Below are 10,653 nucleotides of genomic sequence, written 5' to 3'. Positions count from 1 at the left end.
AAGCCCTGTGAGACCACATGTCCATGCTGCAGCGTCTTTGTACAAATCAGTTCTGGCAGTTTAGGGAGAGATTCAATCCATAGAGCAGAACATCTGTCTTATAGCGTGATTGAAATTTAAAGGTCATTTCCGATTTGGCCGACGTATTCAGCGTTTATCGAGAATGCAGTCTTGGCGAATGCGGGAACAGTGCTTTTAAATTTCAGTCGAGCTTTAGTGCAGAATCGGATTGAATCTAGGCCTTAGTCTGCCAGCGATGGCCCGTCCGTCACAACTATGTACAATCTTTGATTTTGTGCTATTTTGGGGAACACACATCTCGTGTTCTTTTCTCCTTTTCACATTAAAGAAACAACAAATGTCCTCCATTCCTTGTTTTGACCGTTTGCAGGAAAATAAAAGTCCACTTTTGATAATAAAGGTCCCGTGTCTGCCAGTCGTCGGGCAGAAGGCATTAGAAGGATTGTGTTCGTGTTATAAAACAGAAAACTTTAGTCAACCTACACAATGGCTATCAGCATGCCTCCAGCCTTTCAGCTAGTAGTGAACAGAACAGAACATAAGGCCAAAGGGTTTATGGGTATCAGAGAAACAATCATTTTGTACCTCAGACATTTACAGGAGAACGTTTTAACTAAAAAAGAGAAAGATACACGTTTTGTGTAGAGTGTGTTTCCTGTGTAGGGGAACCATTTAAGATTGAAAAGGTCATTTTTACAACATCAACTGGTCTTCAGTATCCCCCGCGTGTGGACGAGTCTTAGAGCCTTCTCTATAAGGGTGGATAGTTGGACTGTTCCATTTCCATGCACATACAGGGGAGAGAAAGCACCTCGTCAATAGTCAGTAGGTCCGATGAGATTTAAGGGCGAGAGGGGTAGTGTGTCCCATGCAGGACAAACAGTAATTCAGTTGTTTGTGTGTGTTTGTGTGTGTGTGTGTATCCATGCCTGTATGTATGTATATATACATGTTTATTTTGGCTTGCTAGGCCTCTTGCTGTGCCACAGGTGTCCTGGTAACGTGAAGGCGTCGACGCTCATGGACATGGTCTTGGACGGGATACAGCTGAACTGTTTCCTGTCGGAGCTGTACTTATAGATGGACTCCACCAGGGCGGGGCTTACGACACGCGGGCCCACCCCGGCCAATCGGACGAGCTCGTCAGTCTCGGGGCTCATGGTGTAGACGGCTCGGAACTGACAGTTGGAATCACGGAACAGAATCAGGAAGTGGTTGGCTGGACTCTTCTCCATCTCCTGGTGGGGGGAGAGAAAACAATGTTCGTGTGGATGAAAACTTGTCTTCTGTGGGTGTGTGTGTGTGTGTGTGTGTGTGTGTGTGTGTGTGTGTGTGTGTGTGTGTGTGTGTGTGTGTGTGTGTGTGCACTTTTGAGCAGTATTTCAACGAAAACTCATTTGAAGTCAGGTCTGGTTAGTTAGTACTGTGTGTGTATATAGGCCTATGTGGGTTGTGTGGAATACAGTGAGGACTTCCAACCTCCACCATCTTGTTCTTCTGAGTCTCGTTGACCTTGCCAGCCAGACAGCAGCGAGACAGGGCGTTGTGGATGATGAACTTATTGGACTTGAAGCTCGGCTCTTTGAACAGTTTGGGCCCTGGGAAACACACATACACACACACACACACACACACACACACACACACACACACACACACACACACACACACACACACACACACACACACACACACACACACACACACACACACATACAAGCAAGTTTAGATTTGATTTAGGGTACAACAGTTTTATAACAGGACAATTCTTTGACATCATTCCATTTCCTATCACGTCGTACCGGTGTATTCTGGAATGGAAGGGGAGGAGCCATTGGAGCCGATCTCCCAGTCCTTGTCTCCGTTCTGATTGGCCAGTCGGCTCGGTGACATCAGACGTGAGGGCGAATCAGGGCGGCTGGAAGAAAGGAAGGGTAAGAGTTAGTAGAATACTGAAGGTGTAGTTCTGAAATGTGATTGGCTCATCAGCAGTTTTTCTCTTGTTACGTCACTGACAGTCACTCAATTAGCCATGTCAGCTAGATGTTTTTAGATTGCTAAGTTAGTCTAGCGGCCAGCTATGTAAACTTGTAATCATGGGAGAATTACTGGCCAGGACGTAACAAGAGAAAAACATTGATTATGTTAGGATATCTAAGTTAAACTGACATTTTTTTTATTTATTCTCCACCCATGGCAAAATTTGTAGAATTGCAGGGAATTAGATTTAACATTTAAAAATCTTGGATGGATGTGGTTACGCAGATGCACGAGCAAGTGAGGCCCCTCATGATTCGTTTTTTTGTGGCCCCCACCCACATTATGGCCCCCACCCATTCTGTTTTAAATGAATTGTAGTTTTCACTGCTATGGTAGTTGTGAACAGCTCGGGTGGCCTTTTTTTAAATTATTTTTTTTACCCTGGATGAATATACCAGAGGGAGAGAGAAAGGGAGAGGCAGAGACAGAATGAGAGAGAGAGAGGGGGAGAGAGAAAGAGACAGAATGAGAGAGAGAGAGTGAGAGAGTGAGAGAGTGAGAGAGAAAGAGAGAGAGAGAGAGAGAGAGAGAGAGAAGTAGAAGTGTTACCTGGATGGTTTCTTGCTAGGGTTAGGGACGGTGTTGTCAGGGACGGTGTTGTCAGGGACGGTGTTGTCAGGGACGGGGCTTTCTGAGTCATCAGCCATAGCAGCCAGGTTGAGAGAGGAGTGTGAGTACACCTTAGTCAACTTAGGACCTGGAGAGAGAAAAAGACAGAGGGAGAGATAGGAGAGAGAAGGAGGGAGAGAGAGGAGGGAGAGAGATGAGAGAGAGGACAGAGAGAGAAGGAGGGAGAGAGAGAAGAAGAGAGAAAAGAAGGGAGAGAGAGGAGGGAGAGAGAGAAGGAGGGAGAGGAGGGAGAGAGAGAAGGGAGAGAGAGAGGGAGAGAGAGAAGGAGGGAGAGAGAGAAGAAGAGAGAGAAGAAGGGAGAGAGAGAAGGAGGGAGAGAGAGAAGAAGAGAGAGAAAAGAAGGGAGAGAGAGGAGGGAGAGAGAGAAGGAGGGAGAGGAGGGAGAGAGAGAAGGGAGAGAGAGAGGGAGAGAGAGGAGAAGAAGAGAGAGAAGAAGGGAGAGAGAGGAGAAGAAGAGAGAGAAGAAGGGAGAGAGAGGAGAGAGGGAGAGAGAGAAGGGAGAGAGAGAGAATGAGGGAGAGAGAGAGAGAAGAAGAGAGAGAAAAGAAGGGAAAGGAGGGAGAGAGAGAAGGGAGAGAGAGAGAGAATGAGGGAGAGAGAGAAGAAGAGAGAGAGAAGAAGGGAGAGAGAGGAGGGAGAGAGAGAAGGAGGGAGAGGAGGGAGAGAGAGAAGGGAGAGATAGAGAGAGAGAGAGAGAGAGAGAGAGAGAGAGAGAGAGAGGAGGAGGGAGAGAGAGAGAGAGGGTATGTACAGTATGTTGATAACTTGTCATTATCCAGAGTAAAGCAGCAGAAGACTAGAGCATCAGAGTGCTGGGCGGGAACAAAAGCCTGAACCTCCGTCCCCCGTCCCCCGTCCCCCCTCCCAGACACTGGGGAACAGTAGAGCGTCTGGCTAACACACACACAGACACAGACACCCTATCGTTACGATTCCATTACCCATAGTGCTCTTTGCTGGGCTGCGGGACAGCTGTGACTCCTCCCGGGTCATGCTCCGAGGTCGGGGGCGGGACTTCTTGGCGGCGACTCGTCCCTGATTGGTGGGTTTCTGACGCAGCACCTTATCCAGGTCAGACATGATGCGTATCTGCTGGCGGTGGGCGTACTCCTTCCGCGTGAAATCACCACGGCGACTGGGCGTGGTCGGGGGGGTGAGGGAGGGGACACCGGCGGCGGGGGGAGGGGTGCAGGACAGGGGAGGGGTCTGTGGGAGAGAGCCTCTTCGCTCCTCCTCCTCAGAGGGGGGTCTAAAAGAAAGATGGAGGGGAAGTGGGGTTAGTATTATGGTGATGATCTATATGTTTATTTGTTGAGTGGATGATGTCTGTCTGTCTGTCTGTCTGTCTGTCTGTCTCTCTGTGTGTGTGTGTGTGTGTGTGTGTGTGTGTGTGTGTGTGTGTGTGTGTGTGTGTGTGTGTGTGTGTGTGTGTGTGTGTGTGTGTGTGTGTGTGTGTGTGTGTGTGTGTGTGTGTGTGTGTGTGTGTGTGTGTGTGTGTGTGTGACCTGCTCTCTCTCTCCTGTTCGTTCCACTGTCTCCTCCTCTTCAGTTCCTCTGTTCTTTTCTGCTGTCTCTCCAACAGAGCAGCTCTCCTCTGAGCCATCTCATCTTCACAACGCACCTCCTCCTGCGCACACACACACACACACACACACACACACACACACACACACACACACACACACACACACACACACACACACACACACACACACACACACACCAAAAACACACATTGTCATTACTTTATTTGCTACAACTAGAAACACATCATCTTTGATTTCCTGATGAGTCAATAATGAAACGATGAACCTCAAGTAATGTTGTCTTATCTACATCTAAGGGCCTAGAGGGCAGAGGGTTAGTTAGTGCTTGTTTCTGGGAGGGACTATTCTCTCTCCGTCTCTCCCTCCGCCAGACTCACCTTGAAGAAGAATCCAACCCCTCCTCTCGCCTCCGGTTCCGTCTGCTCTGTGGGTTCCACTGAGGGTTCTAGGAGTTCTGTGTTCTGTGTCTGTTCTACTCTTGGTTCTACTTGATCCCCCGTAGATTCTCTCAGTTCTCCCGTGGGTTCCGTAGGTTCCAACGTTTCTCCTGTTGGAGGTTCTGTGTGGTCGCTCATGGAGTCAGAGAAGAACTCCTGTCCTTCTGTGTCAGTTGGCTCGTCGCTGCCCCCCTCTGGCCCTCCCAGGGATGACAAGGACACCTCCATCAGGCTGCAACGATTCCCTCCTCCTCTTCCTCCTCCTCCTCTTCCTCCCTCCCCTCCTCCGCAGTAAGCGGCCGACAGCGACAGGGTCTCGCTCTCAAAGGAGCCCTCGGAGGGGGCTCCAGAGCTGCTACCACCCCCAGAACGGCCTCTCCTGGGCTGGGGAAACACGGGCCGGCCTCCCCCTGACCCCTCCTGCTCCTCCAGCTCCAGGCTGAACTGGGTGGGCGTCTCGCTGGAGCCCGTCTCCGAGGTACTCTCCTCAGGCTGGGGCAGCATGGCGGCAGGGGGTTCCTGGGGGGTGCAGGGGCCCCCGATACGGAAAGAGGAGGAGGTCTGGACCTGGCACTGGCTGGGGGAGACACGTCGCAGGTGGGGGAGGGAGTCCACATGCTGCGGGGGGGTGAGGACACGGGTGGAAGGAGGGAACTTCAACTCAGATGGGCGGGGGTGGGGGTGGGAGGGGCGCGGGTGGTGTTTAGGGCTACGGGGGGAGGAGGAGTGGATCTTAGTGCGTGGGGCAGGGCAGGAGGAGGAGATGGGGGTTTTGGGAGGGGTGGAGGAGAGCTGGGGGAGGGCCCTGCGAGAGGGGGAGGTAGTGGAGGTGGGGGGTTTGGAGCCTGCAGGGATCACCCAAACCTTACTGATGCTCTTGGTCGGGGTTCTAGTCGGACTCTTAGTGGGGGTCCTGGGTGGTGTCCTGGGTGTACTTTTAGGTGTCGTTTTGGGTGTAGTTTTAGGTGTGGTTTTAGGTGTAGTTTTGGGTGTGGTCTTCTTGCCCATTAGCTGTTGTTGTTGTTGGGTCAGTTTCTGCATGTCATTCTGTAGTGACCTCAGAGCCTCACTCAGCTTCAGGACCACCTCATTATACTCCCCAAGAACAGCCCCTCCCCCCGGCTCAGGCCCCTCCCATTTATCCGCCCCTTTCTCGGCCCCCTTCCTCGTATCCATGGAAAACGTCACCTGCTTCTCCAATCGCGCCTGCGGACGGGAGTTCCCTTTGTCTGCCTTATCTTTCTCCTTCCCTTTCTCCTCTTCCTCTTCTCTCTCCTCCTTCTCCTCCTCCTGTTTCAGCTGCTCCTCCATGCGGCTGAGACGCTCCTCCAGAGATATAGGCTCCTCTCCTCCCTCTCCTCTCTTCAGCTGTAGGAAGGCAGTCTTGCCCAGCCTCTGTCTGTGTCTGGTGAATATGGCCTCTATGCGTCTCTTCTGGGCCTCGATGGCTCTGCGTTTCTCCTCCAGGCGGGCCCCCAGCTCCCAGGCCTCTGTACCCGGCTCAGGGTGCTTCCCTCCTGGGCTGGGGGTGGTGTGGGTGGGGGTATGGAGGGTGGGGGTGGTGGGGGTCGGGGTGCTGGCTGACTCCTCTCCCGGTGCGGCCGGCTGTCTCCTTCTGTCCCGCCGCTCGGCGAAGCTCGTCATCCGCGGGCTGCCGCTACTGCCACCGGTGTTGCTGACGCTGCCGTTGCCGTGACGATCGTGGCCAGGGCGGACGTTGCCGGGGGCATTTCTAGGAAGGTCGTCGGAAGCTTCCGATGAGTCCACACTTCCGTCGCGGAGGACCGAGTCATCGTCCCGCGAGCCATCCGATGTCCGTCTCCCCTTCTCCCCCCTCTCCCTGCCTCCCAATCTCCGCTTCTCTCCTCCGCCCCCCTCCCCTCCTATTGGTCGGTAGAGCATTCCGGAGCGGCAGGGGGCGGAGCTGCTGAGCTGGGTCAGGTCGTCTTCAGGAGAATGAAGGAAGAAACCTGCAGGAGCTCCTTCTGGACGCAAGCGTGGCTCTGGCCTTCCTCTTCCTCCTCCTCCTCCTTTCCCTCCTCCACCTCTTTCTCCTCCTCCTCCAGGAGTGTGGATGATCTTGACGGTCGGCAGCTCCCCTAGGGCCGGTGTGTGTGAGTGTGTGTGCGGTCCCCAGGAGGAGCGTTGAGGGACAGAGGCGCTGACCAGGTGACTGAGGTCCTCGGGGGGGCTGTAGGGGACCCGTGTCATCCCCGATGACATCATGCTCGATGAAGTCATCATGGCGGGCACGCCGGTGGTCAGGCTGTTGGTGCTGGCGGAATGCACGGGGTTGCCCATGACAACGTCCACGTCACTGTCCAGACCAAATGGGATACTGAAGGTCACAGCCGAGAGAGGACGACTGGAGAGAGAGAGATGGAGAGGGAGAGAGGGAGGAAGAGAGAGAGATGGAGAGAAAGAGGGAGGAAGAGAGAGACAGAGAGGGAGAGAAAGAGGGAGGAAGAGAGAGAGAGAGAGAAAGAGGGAGAAAGAGAGAGACGGAGAGAGAAAGAGGGAGAAAGAGAGAGAGAAAGAGAGAGAGAGATAGAGATATGGAGAGAGATGGAGAGAGAAAGAGGGAGAAAGAGAGAGAGATATAGTGAGAAATGGAGAGAAAGAGGGAGGAAGAGAGAGAGATATGGAGAGAAAGATGGAGGAAGAGAGAGAGATATGGAGAGAAAGAGGGGGGAAGAGAGAGAGATGGAGAGAAAGAGGGAGGAAGAGAGAGAGATATGGAGAGAAAGAGGGAGGAAGAGAGAGAGATATGGAGAGAAAGAGGGAGGAAGAGAGAGAGATATGGAGAGAAAGAGGGAGGAAGAGAGAGAGGTTCAATCAACTGGGAGTTTGGTCCTAAATATATATTTTCACAGGCTGAAACAGCCATCCTACTCACCGGATCTGTTTCTTGGTCCACATGTTCCCTTCTAAATGTGACAGAAAGGGAGATGTAGTCAGGAAGAGATCTCCAACACTTAGACTTCTCTCAATTGCATACTCCTCGCGTCCCTTCTCCTCGTCGTCTTCTCAAAACCTATTGGATGAGAAAGCCAGGGGTCCCTCCCCTCTGACCTTTACCCTCCAATGGGTTTTGAGAAGTAGACGAGGAGAGAGGACAACGAGGAGTATGCAATTGAGGAAAAGCCCACAGACGCAGAAAGGCAGCTTTAAACTACATTACCCAGAATCCTCATCTCTTACCAGATGACGCAGGAGAGGATATGGGGACAAAGGGCTGTTTGAAGATATAGGAGGGAGAGCCACTGGAACAGAAAACACATTATTATTCACAATGACTCTATCTGTAATATACACCACGTCTTATTCTGCCATAGATACAATAAACAGGCCATGTGGATGTGTTTCTGTTTGGTTTCTCCTTGGGGTCTAGACCCACAACACATCATGACCAAGACTCCTGAGAACTTCACATGTTAGAGACGCCAATGAGATTCAGCATATAACACAGAGTCATAGTAATGGATGTGAAAGAACATGGAAATGCATTGCACTTGATTGCTTGCTGTAGTTTCCCGGTTGCTTTGTCAAACAATAACTACATGTAGAATGAATGTGTGTCCTGAGTTTACCTGTTGCTGTTCCCACTGACAGGACTGGTGCCGTCCAACAACCCCGAGGCATCTGGCACACAGAGAAACCTATTTGTGTTATCAACCATAACGCCCAATAAACAGGTTATACAGCGGTCTAATCTCTCTCTCTCTCTCACACACACACACACGATACACAGACACACACACACACACACACACACACACACACACACAGAGAGAGAGAGGGAGAGCACCCCCCCACACACACACAGACCTCCCCTACCTGTCAGGTCCAGAGGTAGTAATGGCTTGACAAAGTCAGGTTTATGCACCTCGAACCATCCCAGCAGCTCTGCTATGAAACTCATGATGTTCACCTGAAGGAGAACAGGTCGAATAAACACCTGTAACTTTTCATTAAAAATGTTTACGTTTTTAATTGAACCCTTTTTTTTACAGTAATAATCCAGTAACAAAATTGTATCTGACCATCTGTCGTTTACAGACGGGGAAGTGGTAGGTTAGAGGAGAGGAAGAGATGTAGAATCTTCATTTGATCACTCTTTTTGTTGATGAGAATTTGTAGGGTATTCAATGTTTAAAAAGGCTTCTAAAGGTTGTAATGTCCTTTTAAACATGTCAGACTTGATTTGCCCTAATGAAAAATGTATCAACCCCTGCAAAAAATGTCCATTATATTATAATCCACGTAATAATCCACATTTTCCTATTGCTGCAGGATTATTTTCCTGCTGTAGCAAACTGGCTCAAATTAAGATCCTACATCTGTATAAGTCTATGTTCTGAACAGAGAAAGCTCTATAGAGTTGTACCTACGTGTAGTGTTGTGTAGAGGTCCAGTACTACGTCCTGGACAGAGTTGTACCTACATGTAGTGTTGTGGAGAGGTCTAGTACTACGTCCTGGACAGAGTTGTACCTACGTGTAGTGTTGTGGAGAGGTCTAGTACTACATCCTGGACAGAGTTGTACCTACGTGTAGTGTTGTGGAGAGGTCTAGTACTACGTCCTGGACAGAGTTGTACCTACGTGTAGTGTTGTGGAGAGGTCTAGTACTACGTCCTGGACAGAGTTGTACCTACGTGTAGTGTTGTGGAGAGGTCTAGTACTACGTCCTGGACAGAGTTGTACCTACGTGTAGTGTTGTGGAGAGGACTAGTACTACGTCCTGGACAGAGTTGTACCTACGTGTAGTGTTGTGGAGAGGTCTAGTACTACATCCTGGACAGAGTTGTACCTACGTGTAGTGTTGTGGAGAGGTCTAGTACTACGTCCTGGACAGAGTTGTACCTACGTGTAGTGTTGTGGAGAGGTCTAGTACTACGTCCTGGACAGAGTTGTACCTACGTGTAGTGTTGTGGAGAGGTCTAGTACTACGTCCTGGACAGAGTTGTACCTACGTGTAGTGTTGTGGAGAGGTCTAGTACTACGTCCTGGACAGAGTTGTACCTACGTGTAGTGTTGTGGAGAGGTCTAGTACTACGTCCTGGACAGAGTTGTACCTACGTGTTGTGGAGAGGTCTAGTACTACGTCCTGGACAGAGTTGTACCTACGTGTAGTGTAGTGGAGAGGTCTAGTACTACGTCCTGGACAGAGTTGTACCTATGTGTAGTGTTGTGGAGAGGTCTAGTACTACGTCCTGGACAGAGTTGTACCCTACGTGTAGTGTTGTGGAGAGGTCTAGTACTACGTCCTGGACAGAGTTGTACCCTACGTGTAGTGTTGTGGAGAGGTCTAGTACTACGTCCTGGACAGAGTTGTACCTACGTGTAGTGTTGTGGAGAGGTCTAGTACTATGTCCTGGACAGAGTTGTACCCTACGTGTAGTGTTGTGGAGAGGTCTAGTACTACGTCCTGGACAGAGTTGTACCTACGTGTTGTGGAGAGGTCTAGTACTACGTCCTGGACAGAGTTGTACCTACGTGTAGTGTAGTGGAGAGGTCTAGTACTACGTCCTGGACAGAGTTGTACCTACGTGTAGTGTTGTGGAGAGGTCTAGTACTACATCCTGGACAGAGTTGTACCTACGTGTAGTGTTGTGGAGAGGTCTAGTACTACGTCCTGGACAGAGTTGTACCTACGTGTAGTGTTGTGGAGTGGTCTAGTACTACGTCCTGGACAGAGTTGTACCTACGTGTAGTGTGGGCGGGGCGTAGAGCAGGTCCTCCAGCTCCAGGTGACAGCACCTCTGTAGACTGGTCTCACTGATCTCTCTGATCAGCTGCAGGTTATACAGACTGTCTGCTACAGACATGGTGTCCTTCAGACACACATCTAGAGGAGAGGGGCACGAGGAGGAGGAGGAGGAAGAGGGGGAGGAAGAGAGGTGGAGGGAGGAGGAGAGGGTGAGGAGGGAGGAGTAGAGGGGGAGGGGGAGGAAGAGAGGGGGAGGGAGAGGAAGGA

The 10,653-nt window shown here is 50.9% G+C and overlaps 1 protein-coding gene across 1 annotated transcript in view; it reads right to left on the bottom strand.

Annotated features, from left to right (window-relative positions):
- Positions 1-974: 974 nt before the first annotated feature.
- Positions 975-10,653, bottom strand: part of LOC120023767 (calmodulin-regulated spectrin-associated protein 3-like) — a 28,924-nt gene continuing 19,245 nt past the window's right edge. The window contains exons 8-22 of the mRNA XM_038967867.1: positions 10,385-10,524; positions 8,513-8,606; positions 8,266-8,317; positions 7,877-7,938; positions 7,572-7,602; positions 6,842-7,040; positions 5,979-6,682; positions 4,996-5,840; positions 4,616-4,875; positions 4,208-4,318; positions 3,633-3,924; positions 2,611-2,758; positions 1,824-1,939; positions 1,501-1,619; positions 975-1,259 (exon numbers count right to left, since the gene is read on the bottom strand). Coding sequence (XP_038823795.1) covers positions 975-1,259; positions 1,501-1,619; positions 1,824-1,939; positions 2,611-2,758; positions 3,633-3,924; positions 4,208-4,318; positions 4,616-4,875; positions 4,996-5,840; positions 5,979-6,682; positions 6,842-7,040; positions 7,572-7,602; positions 7,877-7,938; positions 8,266-8,317; positions 8,513-8,606; positions 10,385-10,524 — 3,458 coding nt within the window. The remainder of the gene's footprint in view (positions 1,260-1,500; positions 1,620-1,823; positions 1,940-2,610; positions 2,759-3,632; positions 3,925-4,207; positions 4,319-4,615; positions 4,876-4,995; positions 5,841-5,978; positions 6,683-6,841; positions 7,041-7,571; positions 7,603-7,876; positions 7,939-8,265; positions 8,318-8,512; positions 8,607-10,384; positions 10,525-10,653) is intronic.

Source organism: Salvelinus namaycush, chromosome 2 (genome assembly GCF_016432855.1).
Source record: "Salvelinus namaycush isolate Seneca chromosome 2, SaNama_1.0, whole genome shotgun sequence".
Lineage (NCBI taxonomy): Eukaryota > Metazoa > Chordata > Actinopteri > Salmoniformes > Salmonidae > Salvelinus > Salvelinus namaycush.
This window is presented reverse-complemented; position numbering and strand designations above follow the sequence as displayed.